This window comes from Mastigoproctus giganteus, chromosome 13, assembly GCF_048544385.1.
Source record: "Mastigoproctus giganteus isolate SK-2022 chromosome 13, ASM4854438v1, whole genome shotgun sequence".
NCBI lineage: Eukaryota > Metazoa > Arthropoda > Arachnida > Uropygi > Thelyphonidae > Mastigoproctus > Mastigoproctus giganteus.
Window position 1 is genome coordinate 41,388,422 of NC_143587.1, and position 22,202 is coordinate 41,410,623.

The following is a 22,202-nucleotide window of genomic DNA, read 5'->3' on the forward strand; positions in this document are numbered from 1 at the left end:
CTGAGCCACAGCATTCCCATTAGCTTGAGCCTTTTGATTTGCTGCTCTGGTTTGAGTCATGATTTCGATTTACTTTCAATAAAATTTCAATTTCAGTACAAAATTAAATCCTAAACTTGTATCCCAACATAGTTATAACGCTATATTTATGTTTCAGTAACGAGTGTTATATACGAAATCTACAAGTGCTATCTACGAAATATTTATGTTTCAGTAACGAGTGTTATCTACGAAATATTTATGTTTCAGTAACGAGTGTTATCAACGAAATATTTATGCTTCAGTAACTAGTGTTATCTACGAAATCCTTTATATAACTTCCGTATAAAGTTATGTATTAATTATTTATTGTTACTAATTATTTATGTTACGTAACCTAAGTGGTTATGTGTATAGTTAAAAGTACAATTTAATTGCCAATGAAATTCGACAAGATTAATAGATTTTACTGATTAATTTTCCCGTAACAATGGCGGCTATTTACGAACGGTAAACACGTCAAACACTATGATAGATACAAGTTGATCTGTAACCAAGTTACAAAGGAGGTTAGGCAGGCGAAGGCAGATTACGAGAGATCCTTGGCAAGGGATGCGAAGAAAAACAGCAAAGAGTTTTTTACTTATGTAAACTCTAGAAGGAAGGGGATGAATCAGATTGGTCCACTTGATATCGATGGGTCAACTGTTGATGACCCTGCTCAGGTAGCTAACAAACTAAATGAATATTTTGCATCGACATTCACACATGAGGAGTTATTCAGCGAGGGGAATGCCAGAGGTGTATTCAACTCTAGCAGTAAGCTAGAGAATCTTGTAATAACTGAGAGTAAAGTGGAGGAGAAATTGTTGAAGATAAACACAAGAAAGGCACCTGGGGTGGATGGGATCTATCCAGTTATATTAAAGGAGGCAGCAAAGGAAGTAAGCAAACCCTTAGCCAAAATTATGAGAGCTTCCTTGGACTCAGGGGAGGTACCCATGGACTGGAGATGTGCAAATGTGACCCCAATTCACAAGGGAGGATCAAAGGCTGACACAAGTAATTATAGACCTGTGAGTTTAACTTCTGTTACTGGAAAATTAATGGAGGCACTGGTTAAAGAAGCACTGCAGGATCATCTAGACAAGACTTCAGCTATAGCTCGGACACAGCATGGTTTTGTTAAGGGGAGGTCTTGCCTGACCAATTTGATTGGATACTATGATGCAGTCACAAAAGAACTGGATGCAGGGAATAACTTTGATATTATATACTTGGATCTTAGAAAGGCTTTTGATACTGTTGCACATGGAAGACTGCTGCACAAATTGTAGCAGTGTGGCATTGGTGGCAAATTGTTGCTATGGACAAAGGGATGGTTGAATGGCGAAAGACAAAGAGTGGTAATTAATGGACACTGCTCATTGTGGACTGATGTCAGTAGTGGAGTTCCTCAGGGTTTACTGTTGGGTTCATTGTTCTTTTCTGTTTTTATAAACAATATTGATGATGGTATATCAAGCTTAATGTCCAAGTTTGCAGACGATACAAAGGTTGGTAACGTTGTTAAGGATGCTACTGACGCTATGCTGCTGCAACAGGATCTGGAAAGGTTGAGCAGATGGGCTGAGAGGTGGCAAATGAAGTTTAACATTGACAAATGCAAAGTACTACATATGGGAAACAGCAACCTCAGAGCAACGTATCAACTCTGTGGTACTACACTGACAGTGGTAGAAAATGAAAAGGACCTGGGGGTAATTGTGTAGGCATATATGAAGTTCTCTGAGCAGTGCAGACAGGCTGCAAGAGTAGCTCATGGTGTCTTATCAATGAAATACAGGAATTTTTCTAGCAGGGATAGGGAGGTGATTATTCCCTTGTATAAGGCAATGGTCAGGCTGCACCTAGAGTACTACTGTATACAGGTCTGGAAGCCTCATTTCAAGAAGGATGTAGAGCTGCTGGAACAAGTACAGAGAAGGGCAACAAGGTTAGTGAACGGAACGAAGGGTTGCTCCTACGAAGAAAGGCTTAGGTTTTGCAAATTACAGTGTCTGGAGACTAGGCACCGGCGAGATGATCTGATAGAGGTGTACAAAGCCTTGAATGGTTTGAGCATGCTCAATGCTGATGGGATGCTGCCTCTTGCTCAGAATAATCACCTGAGAGGGCATAAATTCAAATTGAGGAAAGACAGATGTAGGTTAGATGTGCGGAAATTTGCCTTTAGCCAGCAGGTAGTTGGTTGGTGGAACAGACTTCCATCGCTTGTTGTGGAAGTTGATAGCCTAAATAAATTTAAGGCTGAGCTGGACAGTTATTTCGAAAGAACGGAGGGGTGAAGTGGAAGGGGTTTTTTTTTTTTTTTTTGGCTGATGCTGCATAAGCTTGCATCATATGCCTCTACTAATGCTAATACTCATCAGATTCATTAGCCCTATAATACACACCCACTCTCATTTTTCCTTTCCCAGTGCTTATGTCACACCAAACAGACTCAACATTGTATTGTCCACTAACATCAACTGGATGCACTTCCTTAGATTTTATATGTTTCTTAACTAACAGCATAACACTTCCTCCCTTCCTGTCCTGCCTATCCTTTCTTTACACATTGTACTCCCCAAATTCCAATTCTGCACTGCTTATATCTGTGTGATTCCACGTCTCTGATATCTCAACAATATCTGCCTTTGATGTCTTTTCTAGCACTTCAAACTCTTTAAATTTATTAACTATACTCCTAGCATTGGTGTACATGCACCTGTTTCTACTCTTAGTTACTCTAACACAGCCCAGATATTTATTTATTTCACTATGACTCCTGGAAAGCTCCATTGCCTTGCTTTCCATGCTGCTGCTCATTCCAACAGAAGCAGTGCAAGAATCACTTTTGCCTCTGCCTGTGGCCACTGTTAACCTTTTAGTCTCTATATACCCTCAAGCTAGCAGTTTTCCGACCCACCTAACACTGCTTCGATAGAATAAGCAAATATTCTTGCACCCTCTCTATTTAAGTGTACCCCATCGCTGTAGAAGCAGTCCTCCTGTCAACAAGCACAGAACAGGCTGAAAAAAATTCTACCCTTGAGCCTTACACAATCTCTCCAAGGCCGAAATGATCGACAAGGCTCTCACCATATACTCCCTCCTATCATGTCTGGGCAGAATTACAGACACTTTCACATCCAACCCTAACTCGCGACTTTTTTTTCAACACTGAGCTGTACTTGTTGAGTAAATCTGCAGATCTCTTACTCTTAATGTCATTAGTTCCAACATGTATAACAATATCACCTTTAGTGCCCTCTTATCACCCTTTAAGGTTCTGAGAAGCTAAACTAAAATGAATGAGAATGAAATTTTTACAGTTATAAATGATTCTAGAACTAGAGGCCATAAATTCAAGTTACTGGGGCGAGATGTTTAGATTGGATTCCAGAAAGTTTTATTTTAGCCAGCGAGTTATAAATTACTGGAATATGTTACCTACATGGGAAGTGACTGGATTCCAAAAAGTTTTATTTTAGCCAGCAAGTTATAAATTACTGGAATATGTTACCTACGTGGGCAGTAGAGGCTGACAGTTTGGATAAATTCAAAATCAACTAGATAGTTACCTATAGGAGAAGGGAAATGCATAGGTTGTCTCTATAACAGTGGCGTAGTGGGGATGGGGTCCGTCCTAGGTGCCATCATTTGAATAAATGAGAAGGAAAGTATTAACTTTAACAAAATAATTTCAACTTTTGACGTTAAAAACATTTTTACTGGCATTATTCCAAAATTTTGTAATGAAAAACAGTCATGCGAAAAGCATAACGGAAGTGACGTCATCTTCAACTTCCGCCAGACGTGAATTATTGTAACTTGTATTGTTGGAATCATACGGAGCTTCATCTTAGCTCTATACAAGAGGGAAAACTTTCAAACCTCTGAAAGTTGCAGTAGTTTTTTTTCCAGGACAGTGAAAAATATGAACATGTGATCAAGGAAATTTTCTCACATAATAAACAGGATAATGTGGATTTATAGCATATCGTTGGAAAGCTAAGTAATTTAGAAACAGAAATATTAAGGTTTTAAGATAGCAAAAAAACTTTCAGAAAATAGGAAAAGCATTAATTTGAAAATGCATCTGGTTTAAAATCACCTGGCATTTTCAGAATGAATGTAATTTGCTTCTTTACGATTAAACTCTGAGGCTGGAAAAGAATTCTGCACAATTATGAAAACATTCTTCAACTTGTACATGTCATCAGATCTTGCGATAAAAACTATATGTAAGGGAACAACTATAGATGGTATTTAGTTATGAACTAAAATCTCCTCAATGTAAAAATTATATATTCTATTTTAGTCTTCACAGACCAATATTTTCAGTAACCGATATGTAATTATTATTTATAAAATAAAAACATTGTTATATTATCCATGAATTTTATTAACATCTGAAAATGAAAAAGTTTTTAACACCTGTCGATGGCTCAAATGAAAAACACATTAAATATGCCAGCAGCAGGATACATTATGTACCTGGTACAGAATTTTTATTTTTTAAATTTATCTTTCTCCCCTTACATTTACAGTTGTCAGTTGAAATTTCTATTTGACCCAATTTTATTAATGACAAGATACTTTGATTTTTATATTAACTGACTATGACTAACATCTGGTGGGTATGGGCTTGGCAAACCCAGGGTCCTGAGCTGGATATCATCATTCTTCTCTTTCTTGTTGAATCCCTTCAACTTCTCACTCTCTCTCTCTCAGGGTAATGCGATGCGGGAATTTTTTTTTTTTTTTTTTTGGCTGGTGCAGCATAAGTCTCAGGCTTCCTTGCACCATATGGTTAATAATAATAATACTTGCATTTAAATTTGTACATAAAACTGGGGATCAAAACAATATTCTGCCTTTACAAACAAATTTAGTTTTACCACTTTTTTTTTACAAAGTTCATCTTACAAGTCATTAAGTTAGCACTACATTTCTGATAAGTAGATTTTTATAAAGTATACAGGTGAGCCTTTATATTTACTGGAAACAAATTTTTCATTTTGATTTCTACTCATTTTACATTTTACAGATATTTTACATTTTTTAATGAACTTCTTTATATAGGTCCCTACATATGAGTACAAAATGAAGTGAAATCAACCCAGCACATTTCAACAAAGAAAAGCAAAGAAAGCAAGAGAAGAAATTATTCTAGCAGTGTTTGGATCATTGTTCAAGTATGTTACACCTCCAACACTGCAACAGATATTCAGCATGATAAATCAGAAGAGCAAGTACAAGTGTCATCTTCTTCTCAAAGAGGATCTAACAGAGAAAGTTATTCATCCACTAATGGAAAAGAATCTAGTGAAAATACACAAGCAGAGAGAGAAGATTCTGAAAAAGATTAAATAAACTTATTTTTAAAGTATTCTGGCATCAATTTTTTGGCCTATCCCAGTACCAGATAACTTTTGAATTTATTTTATTAAGAAAGGAAGTGAATATTTTCAAAATAATGATGGATCTTTTGACAGTGTTGAAAGAGCAAGAGAAAAAATTAAAGTGAAATGTTGACAGCTAACAACTTCCTGGTTTTATAAGTCACTGCCAAACATAGAAAAAATTTTAAGAACATGGATGGTTTACTCACCATCATCAGGAAAATTTTTTTTTTTTTTTGCAGCAAACTATTTTCATTGGAGAATACAGAAATCAAAACATCCAACTTTATCACAGGATTTAAAACTTAGTAGTTTCACGTTTCAATCCTGCACCTAAGGTTTTCCACTACTGACCACATTCTTGAGTGAGAGAGAGAGAGAGAGATTTTACTTTGGCTTTTAGATGTAATCTTATTATTTCTGGCTCTTCAGAATCTTCCTTTTAGTGGTGTACATGATAAATCCATATTTTCTACAAATAAAGGAAATTTTATAGAAACAGTAGAGTTGCTATCAAATTATGACCCAGTTTTGAAAGAACATATTTTAAGAATTAAACATTCATCTCTCTTAGGAAAGAATCTTCATATTTATCACCAGAGATTCAAAATGGGTTTATTAACATTTTAGGAAATTGTGAGAGAAAAAAATAGTAGTCAATAATATAAAACAAGTCAAATATGTTGGAATTGTATCTTTGGTCCTTGGGGCTGTCGCAGATATTCTCTCAGATAAGCCAGACAATTGTGCTTGCTACCTGGGACTAAAACGTTCATGGAACTGATATTCGGGTGACACTCAAATCAAGAGGACCCAATTTCGGCAAAGTTCGGACAGTCTATGACAGCTAAATCCTCTGCTTGCACCTTCACCATGGTGGGACTGTTAGTAATCCTGGGTATAACACCCATGTGCAAGTACACTGTGGGTGACCACCCAGATGTAATCCGACATAAGCAAGGGTCGAGGTGTGGTGCCCACACCACATGGAGGAATGCCACCCCTCTGTGTTACCAGGCAATACTAGGTGGTAGATGACTCTCATCAACCAGTGCAATACCACCACTTTGCTTATCGGAGGCTTGAAGTTGTGGAACCCATGTTTAGTCCCCAGAGCTAAGTTCCAGTTAACCCTCCCCCACCTCTTCCATCATGCAGTATGATTGATGTCTTTTGAGGTTATGATGCACACCATGGCGAGGTTCAAACTTTCTTACATTTCAAGGATACAGTTCTGAAGCAGTGTTCAGGCCGGACACCAGTTAGTACCCCGGACCAAACCTATTGGTACCTCTCTAGGAGGCTTTCAGATCAGCTAGTGTATAATCTTGCTGCCTCAACTCTGCCAGATAGTGACTGGAGGGAATCTGAGTAGTGTATATGCAGGGGGCATTTTCGAGGCGACGTTATGCCAAGGATCTGGGTATATTCTTAACATGTGAATGCCATATCCAAAAATTTCATTGCTTCATACAGCATCCCTCCCCCAACCTTTTCTTACTATTAAATACACCATGAATTGTCAAACTAATAGAGCAAACTTATCTGCAAAAAGATCAAACCTCCCAATCATTTCACAAATATATGTGGTTTCAGTTCTAATCTCAATGATGTCCATTTCCACTTTCAGTCTACCAAACCTCCTGTACTTTTTTTGAGAGAATCTCAGTTATCGGTTGATTCAACCGCTGCTCATCTCAGTTGCCCAAATTATTCGCTGTATTATTCCTTTCACCTCAAATGTGGTACTTGTGCATATGTCCGTTCAAATATTCCCTGTCAGAGACTTGGTAATTTGGAATCTCCTCTTTTCGACATTCTCTGGCTTAAAATCTCTCTACCTCATTCTGTCAAATTCATCTGTTATCTCTACCATTCTCCCAACTCCAATAATCACTTGGAACTCTTCAACTTCCACTCTTTGCAATTTGACTTTCTCAAGTAAAAATTTCCTAACAGTGAGGTAATTTTCCTTGTGATTTTAATGTTCACAACTCCAGCTGGCTTCCGTTTTCTAGTCACACAGATCCAGCTGGTCGAGATGCTGAGGTTTTTGCAATTACTAATGACCTCGCACAGATTGTTCATTTACCTACTAGAATACCGGACAATCCTAACCATACAGCCAACACGCTTGATCTTTTTCTCACAAATAACCCTTCTCGGTACACGGTCAAAGTGAGTGGTCCTTTAGGCACCTCAGATTGCAACTTGATGATTGTCTCTTCTCCAATGGAGCCTTTATCTCATGGCTATTCCCAACCTCATGTTGTTTGGTATTACAAGAATGCAAAATGGGATGACCTGCAAGATTTCTTTTCTTCTTTTCCTCAGTCGGATTACTGTTTCAAAACTTCTGATATCAATGTTTGCTCAGATCTTGCCAGTGAAATTATTCTTGTAGGAATGGAATCTTTTATTCCACATTCCACCTTAAAATCTCATCTTCATCTAAACCTTGGTTTTCCAATAAATGTGCTAAGGCTGTTCAAGAGAAGAATTCTGCAGATCATAAATGGCTTGTTTCCAATTCTTCAGTTTTATTTTCTGCCTACACCAAAGCTCACAACAATTGTAAAGCAGTTATTAATCAGTCCAAACTAGATTTTGAACAGACTAAGATTAGAAAACTTGCTTCTTGCCCTAATAGTAGCTGAGCATTCTGGTCTCTTGCCAAAGCTATTGGCCACAACTTTTGCCCATCTCTGCTCCCACTTCTGTCAAAACCAGATGGGTCTGTTGTCACTTCAGCCAAGGATAAAGCTGACCTGCTAGCATCCCATTTTTCTTCCAACTCATGTATTAATGATCTTGGTAAAACATCTCCCACCATTCCCAACACACTCCATTCAATGCCTCCTGTGGTCTTCTGTCAAGAGGATGTCAGAAGAATTTTGACGAAACTTGATGCTCAGAAAGCTCCAGGTCCTGGTGGTATTTCTCCAATTGTTCTAAACCTGCACTCCTTAACTTACTCCTGTTCTTTGCCACCTTTTTTCACTTTCTTATTCCAAAGGTAAAGGTATTTTTCCTTCTGCTTGGAAATTTGCTCATATCCAGCCAGTTCCTAAAAAGAGTGACAAATCCTTCCCATCCTATTATCGTCCCACAGAAATTACTTCTATTCTTTCTAAAGTAATGGAGAAATCAATTAACAGCCAACTCTTAAACTATCTAGAAACCTTCTGTCTGATCAAGATCACCAGTATGAATTGTGTCAGTGTTGATCCACTGATGATATTCTGGCTTATGTTACCCATTTATTGTCAAATTCAATGAAAAAGTTCGGTGACACACAAGCAGTTGCTCTTAACATATCAAAGGCTTTCGATCATGTTTGGCATAAAGGTCTTCTAAACAAGCTTCCATCTTATGGTTTGCCAACTGTTTTTTGTAATCGGTTATCCAGTTTTCTCTATGACTGCTCACTGAGGGTGATGATAGATGGCTCTCTGTCTTATAACTTCTCCGCTAATGCTGGTGTCCTCCAATGTTCAGTTCTTTCCCCCACTCTTTTCCTCTTGTATATTAATGACCTTCTTCCATTGACTGGAAATCCTATCCATAGTTTTGCTGATGATAGCACATTGCATTCCACTTTCCATTTTGAGAAACCTTGCCCTGCTCGATTAGCTTCTAACTTCTCCACTAATGCTGGTGTCCTCCAATGTTCAGTTCTTTCCCCCACTCTTTTCCTCTTGTATATTAATGACCTTCTTCCATTGACTGGAAATCCTATCCATAGTTTTGCTGATGATAGCACATTGCATTCCACTTTCCATTTTGAGAAACCTTGCCCTGCTCGATTAGCTTCTAACTTCTCCACTAATGCTGGTGTCCTCCAATGTTCAGTTCTTTCCCCCACTCTTTTCCTCTTGTATATTAATGACCTTCTTCCATTGACTGGAAATCCTATCCATAGTTTTGCTGATGATAGCACATTGCATTCCACTTTCCATTTTGAGAAACCTTGCCCTGCTCGATTAGCTTCAACTTCTCGAATATCCGCTAACAATTCCTTAAATGCCAATCTCCAGGTAATTCTCCAGTGGGATAAAGACAACTTAATTGATTTCAATCCTTCTAAAACTAAGTCCTGTCTTATATTTCTCAAAAAAGATTCTTCTGCTCTTATACTTATCTTTGGTGACACTCCAATTTCTAGGCAAGATGATATATCTCTTTTGGGGATTACCCTGGCTTCTAATCTCTCTTTGCACAAGCACATTACAAATATTGCTTCCTCTGCATCTAAAAAACTTGGTTTTCTCTTTCACTCTTGACATTACTTTTCTTCCAAGCAGCTGTTCACTCTGTAGAAATCGCAAATCTGCCCTACCATGGAATATTGTTCCCACATCTGGTGTGGTGCCCCCAAACCTCTCTCTCTCTCTCTCTCTCTCTCTCTCTCTCTCTCTCTCTCTCTCTCTCTCTCTCTCTCTCTCTCTCCCTCTCTCTCTCTCTCTCTCTCTCTCTCAGGCTTCTAGATTCCATTCAGAAGAGGGCAGTTAGGTTAATTAATAACTTATCTCTAACAGAGTCTCTCCACTCTCTCTCTCTCTGTCTGTCTCAGAGACATACTGTTTCTGCTGCATGCCTTTTCTACAGATACTTCCATGGGTACTGTTCCTCTGAATTGCCTTCTATAATTCCAGCTCTCTCTCTCTCTCTCTCTTTCAAATCAGTCCAAACACGTGTCGCCAGCAGCCAACATCCATTTACTGTCCAACTTCAAATTCACAAAACACTTTTCATCTTCTTCGTTCATTCATTCAATGCCGTTTTCTGGAACAACCTTTCTTCATATGTATTTCCTGAAAATTACAGTCTACAGAAGTTCAAATCTAATATCAACAAATATCTTCTTTTATCTTCTCAACTTCCAACCCATGCACGGTACTAAGTACTATACGTTCTAATACCTCTTGTGTTTGGGGTTTTCATAAAAAAAAAAAAAAAAAAAGTACGCCTGACATATCCCACACTGACCAAATGTGTGAAGTAATTAGATATATTCACATTGCATGTTACAGGATTGAAGTGAAGGAGTTATTTTTAAACTTCTTCCCGATTGTTGGAAAGGCCGCTGCCAAACTCACAAAAGAAATTTTGAATAATTTAGAAAAGGATGAACTGGATATAAATCTGTGCCGTGGTCAAGGCTACAACAATGCGGCAACCATTGCAGGAATTCATGGTAGGGTCCAATCTAAAATCAAGGAAATTAATCCCAAAGCATTGTTTATACCCTGTGCAAACCACTAGTAAAATTTATGCAGAGTGTATTCATTTGCAAGCATTTCGTCATGCGTAACCTGCTTTGGAGCTTTACAAAACTTGTATTCTTTCTTCTCAGTTTCTCTACACTGTTGGGAAATAATGAAAAAATATACAGGAATGACAGTCAAAAGACTTGCCCAGAAAAGGTGGAGTGCACATTATGAATCTGTAAATATGGGCAAAATGAATTTTGAAAAAATAACTTCCACTCTACAAACATTGTGTGAACCCCAAGAGAATATAGATACCAGAGGAACTGCTGAAATTTTATTATTATCCATATGCGATTTTTCTTTTCTAAGTTATCTTTCTTTCTGGCACGAAATTCTATAAGAAGTTAACCTTACACAAAAATATTTACAAACACTTGGAATAAGCCTGGAAAATGTGTTGTAAAGTTACAGACTAAAATTATTTAAAAATGAATAAAGAAATAAAATTGTAGAAAGGGATCTACAATTTACAAATAAGGAAATGGGGATTTCAAGAGGAAGTGAGGAAATCGGCATTTCAAAAGGAAGAAGGATGAAATAAGAAATGCTAGGTAAAAATGACAAAGGATGCTGGACCGTCACTTCAAGAAGAAGAATTTAAAAAAAGAGCGACGTATGAATGTCTGGATAGGTTTCATCAAGAATTGGAGGTTTTGTTCAAAAGCGATGGATGAAATTCTTTCAACGTCTGCCATTATTAAACCGTATAATTTGTTGTTGTTGTAAAGAAAGAATAATATGAAACACTTCAGAGCTGACTGAAATTTTTGATGAATTTCGTCATGAAGAAATTGCATTAGAAATTGGCCAACTAAGACGTCACTTACAAGCTGCAAAAATAAGTGTTGAGGAAGCAAAAAAGTGGATAGCTTTGCAGTTTGTAGAGTTTATTATAAAGTGGAATGTTTTGGAATCTCTACCAAATGTATTATTATGCTTAAGGATCTTTTTAACAGTATGTGTATCTGAAGCTTCTTGCGAAAGAAGCTTTTCCAAATTAAAATTAATTAAAAATTACTTCTGCTAATCAAGGGGTCAGAATAGATTATCAAATATAGCTATGCTATCTACTGAAAATGAATATTCCAGTAAAATTAATTTTTATGAGGTTATCGATAAATTTTCTGAAAGGAAGACATGAAAATAAACTATAAATCTCTTCTGTTATTAATTTTACTACCTTAAATAAATTTAACTTGGAACTGGACAAACTTTTAGAGGAATGGATGCATGAATTTTTTTTTTTTTTGGCTGATGCTAAATAATCTTGCTTTCTTGCATCACGTCTCTACTACTACCACCTTCTAAATACTGATTTTGTAGCCATATTACTTTGCTCTATCACTACACTCATCAAAAAGTATTGGCTTTTACCAGTATTATTATAAATTTATAGTTTAAAAATAAATTTATTTTTTTAAACTCATAAATTAATAACAAATAAATTAAAATCTTCCCTAATTTAAAAAAAAAATGCAAATACAAATAATTTCACATTAAAAACATATCAACAAAACAGGAAGGAAACAAGATATACCTTCAGGTTGACGCTGTCTGTGATACACATGAATTGAAAATGGTCTTGTTAAATTTGCCTTTACAACTTTCAAGTCAATCGAGTCAGCCTGATTAGTTTTATGAACAGAAATAATGCTATTACCATGCCAGCTTGTTACAAAGAGACGCTGTTCAAATACTGTAATTCCATACAGATTTCTTACCTGAAATTTAAAGTTATACATAACATATCAGTTTAATAATAGATATAATTTTATAATGTATTTATCAGACAACCAATAGCAAAATTCTGATTACCATTTAAGGAACTAAAATTAATTGTTTCAGTGCTGTTTTTTTTTTTTTTTTTTGGAAGGCCATATTTAAAAGGTATAAGAATTATAAGGAATTTCTGGTAAACACACATATTGTTCAGAAATTATGCTATAATCTAGTATCTGCACAGTGCGGAGATACTTGAATTTTTTTTTTGATGTTGTACAACAGTTATCTTTTAAGGGCACAAAAGGTGACAACTAATATCAACATGTACTGTTGTACATGTTGATATTAGTTGTATTAGTTAATAACAAATAAATTAAAATCTTCCCTAATTTAAAAAAAAAATGCAAATACAAATAATTTCACATTAAAAACATATCAACAAAACAGGAAGGAAACAAGATATACCTTCAGGTTGACGCTGTCTGTGATACACATGAATTGAAAATGGTCTTGTTAAATTTGCCTTTACAACTTTCAAGTCAATCGAGTCAGCCTGATTAGTTTTATGAACAGAAATAATGCTATTACCATGCCAGCTTGTTACAAAGAGACGCTGTTCAAATACTGTAATATTCTCAAGATCATTAATTCTCAAGATCACCTATTCTCAAGATCATTAATATCAACATGTACAATAGGTGCACTGAGGATTTACTTGACAGGTAATGTCAAGAAAAAGTTGTGAGTTAGGGTTGTATTTGAAAGTATGCACAATTCTATCTTTTCAATCAATTTTATCCTGGATAGGTTTTTACAGGAATGGGATATACTTACTAAAAGGGGTATAAGAATATTTGCTGATGTTATCGAGGCATTGTTAGGCGGGTCAGTAAACTGTTAGTCTGTGTAATACAGAGACTAGTAGATTAATTGCAACACAGGCAGAAAGGTGAAAGTAATACTTGCACTGCTTCAACTGGGACATACTGCAGCCTGAAAAAAGAAGCGCTGAAAATTACAAGGCCTGCTGGGGTGGGGGGATGGTCACCTTGCAACAAACAAATAAAATACATTGGTTGTGTCTGGGTTACTAAAAGCAAAAACAGGCACACTTGCTTGTACACTAATACTAGGAGTATAGTAAATAGATTTGATGAATTTGATGTATTAGTTAAGTCATCAAAAGTGGCCACTATAAGGATATCAAAAACACAGTGCAACTAGGATGTAGTGGATGCAGAATATGAATAGGGTGAATGTTTAAAGAAAGACAAACAAGGCAGAAGTAGGGAGATATGCACTAGTTAACATGCACAGAATCTAAGGCAATTTACCCACTTCACATGTGTGGCCAGTGAAACGTTGAGTCTGTTTGGTGTTATATAAACATTAGGAAAATAAAAATAAGAGTAGGGTAGGTTGCAGGCCATATGACTATGATGGGAATAACAAAAAACTATACAGGCAAATGGAATGGGCCAGTATATCAGAATTTCTTATAAGTGGGAATTTTTACTTTCCAGAACTTGTAGGCTAGTTGTGGGCTATTCTCCTCTACAACTGGATAACCATTTCCTACACTACTAGCATTAGGGAGGCAACAAGAGAAAACAATACTCTTAATTTGATTATAAGCAGTGACTATTCCTGCATCAAGACACTCCAGATAAAAGAGATATTTAATGCACGACCCAATAGTTATCAGAATTTACTTAAAGATAAAACTAATTTTACAGGTAAAGGGAACAGGCACCACCTGTCTCCCATGATCCTTTGTGGGGGTGACGTCATTGATCCCGTGACTTGTCTCTCCCGGACTCCGGTGTGTTTTTTCCACCAGGGGGTGCTGGCTGCTTTCCATGACCCTTTGTGCAACAATGTGACTCTCCACTCGGTTCTCCAATATTTTTTTCCAATAGCTGCTTCCCGTAATCCTTTGAGCCAACCAAACTCCATTATTTTTATTTTAAATTTGCTGCTGGATGGCACCATGTTTTTCTTTCATAAATATAATTTCATTTAGTGGAATTTAAACTGAGGTCTACGAGATTTATGGGCAGGTACCCTAAACGGGAATATTATGCAAAATTATAAAGTTTTGAAATTAATTTCAGTGAGATGAATTTTTAAATTCTAAGGAGAAATTAAAAGTTCAATAAAATTTCTAGACTGTGGTTAAAGTTTGAAAATAAATACCCAAGTCTGAAAATTATAAGGTAAACATTGTAATTTTCAAGCTGTAATTATAACATTCGCATTATTCTGGATAAATTTCAAAAATCTTTATTAAAGACACAGTTTGAACAAATGAAAGCCTTATTTGAATACTAAAGACACAATATCAATGTGCACAGATCTTTACTAATAATGAAGTTCTCAATTCAGATAACATACCATAATGAGGACAGTCCATTATTTTTTCATTTCACATATGAAGTCCAAGTATTGTTCGAGAAAATGTTCTCACATGTCTGCAGTTTGGAAAAATTTTCGAATTCCACCTCGTGGCACCGAAGCAATTCTGATGTCATTAAAGATGGACAGTTTCTCTGGTAAAACCTATGACCGCTTTTCAATGGATACTTTATCTCTCTTAATTCTCTAAAATTTAAATCACTCTCTCCTAATTCTCTAACAGGGCACTTACAGTACTGCCCTGTTAGAGAATTTGGGAATAACCCTTGATCTGCTCACTACTGATCAGCACAACTTATCTATATGCGGGACAGGTGGATGAATAGGTTTTACGAGTACATACCATTAAGTTGTAGAATGGTAATCCCTTTAGCTCTCTTAATTTGTGCTTAGCAGCAGCACTAATTGCCTAAATTGACTAAAGGCCAGAAGTGTGAACAGTGCATACATTAAGTCTCCTAATCCGTTTGTTATATGAAAAGTTTTTTGCTCAAGAAAATATAAAAATTTTCTTCGCTCAATGGAAACAATTTTAAAGGTAAATTACCAAAGTGATTTTTCAAAAAAATTCACTAAATAGAAAAATTATCTATAAAGGAGTTCGTTAAACAGAGGTCTGATTGAGTAATTTAAAATTCTAAAAATGATTATAAAGTTTTTTATAGCAAATATCTTAACAATAGACAGTGAAAAATGCAAATTTAGTTAAATAACTATAAACTTATTTTTTAATAGCAGGTAAACATGTGAAAAAAAGTTACTGAATATTACAAATTTTTTCGAAATGTACTGCATCCAACTGTCCCACATCATTGTTAATAAAGGTGCCCATATGCCACACCGTCCCAAAAAAAGCACTGACTGTACCTATCATTGTGGTATATTTGTAGATAGTGAAAATGTTACAGTACAGTAAATAAAAAAAGATATTTTTATTTGGTGTACAGATAAAGTAGAAATTTGATATAAAATGTTAAACGAAAACCATATTTTATTAACGGTGCAGTGCCTGTGGCAAATTCCTCATTAGTGTACCCCTAACACAGGACCTGACTTTCGGTAGCATAAAGGGTAACTTCCAGTTTGATTTTACCACAAGGGACTTTCAGAAAAAAACACCTATTGTTACTGTCTTTGTGCCACTTGATATTATTTCCATATAGAATATTAACAAGTACTTTCCATCCATTTGAAGCAGAAAACATTCTCCATTACTTCACTACACTGTAATGGATTACTTCTCGTGCAATAAAGGATTACTACTGTTCAGTAGCATAGCCACAGTAGAATCAGCAGGTACTTTGTACTCGCCTGATACCAAAATCAGGTACTGTAGCATGATATACATTGTACAACTTAAGTATTTATTCAATGTTTTTAAAAATATTAACTTTTATATCTATAATTCATTGTTTATGTATTATTTTTGCAGTTCATTTTGTTTCACATGTTTATTTTCATAATTGTATTGGTACTGCTTATATTTTATACAACATATCATATATATGTAACGAATATATATTCAATTAAAAGCCTGAATATCTGTATACAGACATATAGATATTCAGGCACCTCTTATTTAAAACCAAAAATAAGAGGTAGATTAGCATTGGGCAATTAGTGCCTTTTTTTATGAATGTCTGACAAAAAATCATGGTTATGCCACTGCTACTGTTTGATTTTACGAATGTTCATGCGAAGTTCCATCAACAGCAGTTTTCGAAGTTTATAATGCTGCTATCAATAGAAATATTTTTTGGAAATTTCGTTAGAAGATCATAATACACCCAGAAAACACGTATTGATTTTTGTTCTGATTGTACTGATACCATGGAGTTCTGCAGTGGAAGATGAAGAGAGAGAGAGAGAGAGAGAGAGGTAGCAGTAGTTAAAGGCAAAGGAATGGGTTATAATTTCAGGAAAGGAAATTACGACAGCTTAAGATGCTACATGGCCTCTATTAACTGGGTAGATATCTCACAGAGAGCAAATACAATTGAATTATGGTATACCTTTAAAACATTAATCACAGAAGCCTTGAATTCTTATATACCATTAAAAAAATACTCCACGAGGTGGAATCCAAGTTGGATGAATAATGAAGTTGCCAGATTACTTGAGCAGAAAAAGACAGCATGGAAAAGTTACAGAGCAATAAAAAGTACTGAAGCCTATAACAGCTACAAATTGATCTGTAATAATGCCACTGAAAAGGTTAGATTGGCAAAGGCAGATTATGAGAAATCGCTGGCAAAGAGAGCAGGGGGGGGGTAAGGAATTCTTCACATATATAAATGCAAAGAAGAGAAGGACAAACCAGATCAGACCCTTAAGTAATGGACATGGGATAGTATTAGATACCCCTGCTGATGTTGCAGATGAACTCAACAGTTACTTTGCATCGATATTTACAGAAGAAAAACTCTTTATGTCAATGAGAAATTATGTTGAAAAAAAGTTGAAAAAAATGTAATTAGTGAAGTTGAAAAAAATGTAATTAATGAAGTTGAAATTTCACATGTTTATTTAATTAAAAAACTTTCGAGCCTACAGGCCAGTAAGGCTCCTGGTGTTGATGGCATTTACCCTTTAATCTTAAGGGAGGTGGCAAGTGAGTGCATTGAACCACTGAGTCTAATTATGGGAGCATCACTAAACTTAGGAGTGATTCCGTTGGACTGGAAGAGTGCCAGTGTATCTCCAATGCATAAGGGCAGTTCTAAGAGTGAAGTGGAAAATTAAAGGCCGGTTAGTCTAACTTCAATAGTAGGGGAAAATCATGGAGACTATGATCAAGGGTGGAATTCAGGATCACTGAGATAGAAATGGAATTCTGAAGGATACTCAGCATGGTTTTGTAAAGGGAAAATCATGTTTAACTAATCTGGTTAGCTATTTTGACAGGGTCACTCAAGAACTGGACTCAGGGAATAATTTCGACGTTGTTTATTTGGATTTCAGCACGGCATTTGCACGGCACATGAGCGGTTTATTTTATAAGCTGGAACAGGTTGGAATCACAGGGAAAATCCTTACCTGGATAGCTGGATGGCTTCAGGGCAGAAGGCAGAGGGTTGTGATAAATGGTCATTCCTCAGATTGGGTTGATGTAAGAAGTGGGGTTCCCCAAGGATCAGTATTAAAACACCACTGCTGTTTTTGATTTTCTTCTTATTATTTTTTTTTAATTTTCTTATTATTAATTTGTTTTTATTCTTATTAATTTTTTTTTTTTTCCGCTGGTGTAGCATAAGCCATAGGCTTCCTTGCATCATGTGGCCATTACTAATACTAATACCATTTTTCCCTAAAAACAATTACAATAAAGCAAACTTTTCTTTTATCAAATGTGCATTGTAGTGTTATCAGTTTTACACCAGTTTTCCCTTTTCCAGCATGGATTCCAACAGATGAATTTCTTTGATTCTGTGTGTTAGTAGATGTAATACACTTTGAAGAAAGGAAGTATGATCTTTTCATTTTTTCAAAAACAATTTGTTGCAATTCTTTCGGTTATGTTTCTTATGTCAAGAATCCCTTGTTTGCTTTTTTTTTTCCCCTTTCCTATATGAGGCTCGTGAGTGACAGAGCTTTCCGTGTAACTTAATTCGTTTTGGCTAGCGGCGGAGCGCGCGCACACACACACACACACACACACACACACACACACACACACACACACACACACAGGAAATTCAAAAAAAAAAAAAAATTCAGTGAAGCATTCTATAATCAAGGTCAATGCCTAATTGTTTTTCTCGGGAATAATTTGAAAATGCATACTTGAACGTACATTTTGCTGTTTGTGTGTTAATTAATAGATTTTTCTGAATTTTAAAGTTGAGACATCAAAGAAAATACTTCTGTTTATGTATATTGAGAGATTCAATTTTGTAGGCAGAATAGAAATTGCTGAAATAATCAGTTAATTTTACTATGGTGATTTTCATCCCAGAGGAGGTCTAACAACACTTGAAAACAGGATGGGACTGGAGCTGGGAGTTTGTTGGAAATAATATTACTGCAAAATTTCTAGCCAAGATAATCCCTACACAGGCTGCTGTGTGGGGGGGGCACAAAGGGTGCTGAAATAAATGTCCTGGCTGGATTTTCCGTGTCACCATATGCAAACTTTTCTCCCAAATGCCGCTAGCCATTGTGGACTGAAGTGCTTGCCACTCTACAATTTATAGCCATTGTCATTTTAACAACTGATTCGCATGAGCCAGCTCCAGCACAAAACTGCATAAAAGCTACTAAGCTTTTTATACAACAAAGAGATATTTTTTAAGGTTTGCCTTGTTGGATTTCAAATTAACATACATAACACATCGTATCTTGTATAAATGAAATAAACTAAGTAAATAAGAATAAAAAGACAAAATATAAACCAAAGTTGATTAATATATCAGGGATGCCATTTGGTGGTTATTAGTTTTCTAGAGAGTAAGACACCTCGCTGGCAATATTTACATAACCTGAGAACTGAAGGAGAATCTAACTGACAATCTGATTGTTGTGTATATATTTCAGTAGCAGTTTTTTTTTTATAAATAAGGATTTTTAATGCCTTATTGAAATGATATTTAAGAAAAGGCAGAGGATTTTTTTATGAAAACCCCAAACATGAGAGGTATTAAAACCAATAGTACTTAGTACCGTGCATGGGTTGGAGGGTGAGAATATGAAAGAAGATGCTTGTTGACATTAGAATTGAATTTCTGTAGACTGTAATTTTCAGGACTAAGATGGAAGGTTGTTCCAGAAAATGGAAGTTGAAGGAATAATTTAGGAAGAAGAAAAGTTGGTTCTGTGAGTTTCAAAATGGACAGTAAAAGAGTGTTGACTGGTTGCTGCATGTGTTTGGACTGCTTTGGAAGAGAGAGCGGGAATTATAGAAGCCAATTCAGAAGAACAGTGCCCATGGAAGTATAAATAGAAAAGGCATGCAGCAGAAAAATAACTTCTATTAGACAGAGAGTGGAGAGACTCTGATAGATATGATTCATTAATTAATCTAACTGCCCTCTTTTCAATTGTATCTAGAGAGGTTTTGGGGGCACCGCCTTAGATGTGGGAACAATATTCCATGGTAGGGCAGATTTGAGATTTGTACAGAATGAATTGCTGTTTGGAATAAAAGTAACGCTGAATGCAAAAGAGAAAATCCAGTTTTTTAGATGCAGAGGAAGCAATAGTTATAATGTGTTTATGCAAAGAGAGATTAGCAGTCAGCGTAATCCCCAATAGAGATATGTGATCTTGCCTAGAAATCAGATTGTCATAAAAGCAGAGTAAGCATAGGAGCAGAGTAATCCTTTTTGTGAGATATAAGAGAGGATTGAGTTTTAGAAGGATTGAAATCCAGGTAATCCCCACTGGAGAATTACCTGGAGATCAGCATTTAAGGTAGTGGATATTTGAGAAGTTGCTGTTTGTGCAGGGCAAGGTTTCTCAAACTAGAAGGTAGAATGCAATGTGTTAGTTAGTTAGTTAGTTATTTGGTTTTTAGGAGCATTAGCAACTAAGGCCATATTGCTCCGGGAATATGCGGTGGTCATTCCCTGACCTTTCCACATCCTCCGTATTTGGTGGTAACGGGCTCGAACCCAGGTCTAATCAAGAAGCGTGTGCTACGCACTGCTGCTCCTTCCCACCTGGCTACAGAGGTGCCTCAATGTACTATCATCAGCAAAACTATGGACAGGATTTTCAGTCAATGGAAGAAAGTCATTAATATAAAAGAAGAAAAGAGTGGGAGAAAGAACTGAACCTTGGGGAACATCAACATTAGTGGAGAAGTTAGAAAACAGAGAGCCATCTACCATCACCCGCAGTGAGCAGTCAGACAGAAAAGTGCATACCCGTTACAAAAAACAGTTGGCAAATCACAAGATGGAAGCTTATTTAGAAGACCTTTATGCCAAACATGATCGAAAGTCTTTAAAATGTCAAGGGCAACTGCTTGAGTTTCACAAACTTTTCCATTGAATTTATCCAAAGATGGGTAACATAAGACAGAATATCACCAGTGGATCGACATTGAAGAAATTCATACTGAGGATCATTGATCAGATGGAAGGTTTCTAGATAGTTTAAGAATTGGCAGTTAACTGTTTTCTCCATTACTCTGGAAAGAGTAGAGGTGATCGTAATGTGACGATAATTGGATGGAAGTGATTTATCACCCTTTTTAGGAACTGGCTGGATATGAGCAAATTTACAAGCAGAAGGAAAAACACCTTTGGAATAAGAAAATGAAAAAAAAAAAAAGGGTGACACAGAACAGGAGTAAGTTCAGGAGCACAGGTTTTGAGAATAATTGGAGAAATACCATCAGGACCTGGAGCTTTCTTGGTCAAGATTGTTCAAAATCCTTCTCATATCCTTTTGATGAAAGACCACAGGAAGCATTATTCATTATTCACAAATTTTTGTAGAGTTCTTTGATGCTGGATATTCCAAATTCAGTACTACTACTACATATTGAGGCAATGATATTGGAATGGCCAATTTTTAAAATTTTAGCTAGCCAATGGGAAAAATTAACAACTATGAAATTTAAACTAAAATATATTTCTCGGCTTAATGCCTAAAAGTATGAAAGAGTTTAATTATGCGTGGTTAATGCACGCACATCATTTCTACAACCAAGGTAGTTTTAATGCATTGTTTTAATTATATCTCATATTGTGAATGCCGTCACAATGAGTTGCCATGGACTACCTCGAATAAGTAATTATGGAGAAGACTATTGTTACTTATTCTCAGTGGATACCACCACCCAGATAGTACGGTTTAGAAGCTGATCGGCTTCTCAATGGAGGGTGGGCAAGTACCCTGTTGTTGCACAGGTTATCTGCCCACTCACCAATGGTAGTGCAATGCCATGGAAACTCGTTATGAAGGTATTCACAATATGAGATATAATTAAAATGATGCATTAAAACTAACTTGGTAGTAGAAATAATGATGTTGCACAGGATACCTGCCCGCCCATCGATGAGAAGCCAATCAGCTTTGAAATGGTGCCGTCTGGATGGTTCTATCTGCTGAGAATAAGTAACAATAGTCTTGTCCATAGGTGAAGCATTACTTTTGTGCCCTTAAAAGGTGATATCTGCTTTGAAGAGCAGATATCATCTTTTAAGGGCACAAAAGGTGATATTGTTGTACACCTTGGCACTAATGACCTTAAGAGATCTGTAGATTTACATAAATAACAAGTACAGGTCAATGCTGAAAAAAAGTTGTGAGTTAGGGTTAAATTTGAAAGTGTCTGCAATTCTGCCCAGATATGATAGGAGGAAGTGTAGGATGAGAGCCTTGACAATAAATTCGGCCCTGGAGAGATTGTGCAAGG

The 22,202-nt window shown here is 36.2% G+C and overlaps 1 protein-coding gene across 1 annotated transcript in view; it reads right to left on the minus strand.

Annotated features, from left to right (window-relative positions):
* The window catches only part of LOC150075985 (prolow-density lipoprotein receptor-related protein 1-like), a 1,358,636-nt gene that overhangs the window by 1,154,959 nt on the left and 181,475 nt on the right, over positions 1–22,202 (minus strand). The window contains 1 exon segment of the mRNA XM_090387555.1: positions 12,240–12,423. Within this exon segment, the coding sequence (XP_090243681.1) occupies positions 12,240–12,423 (184 nt within the window).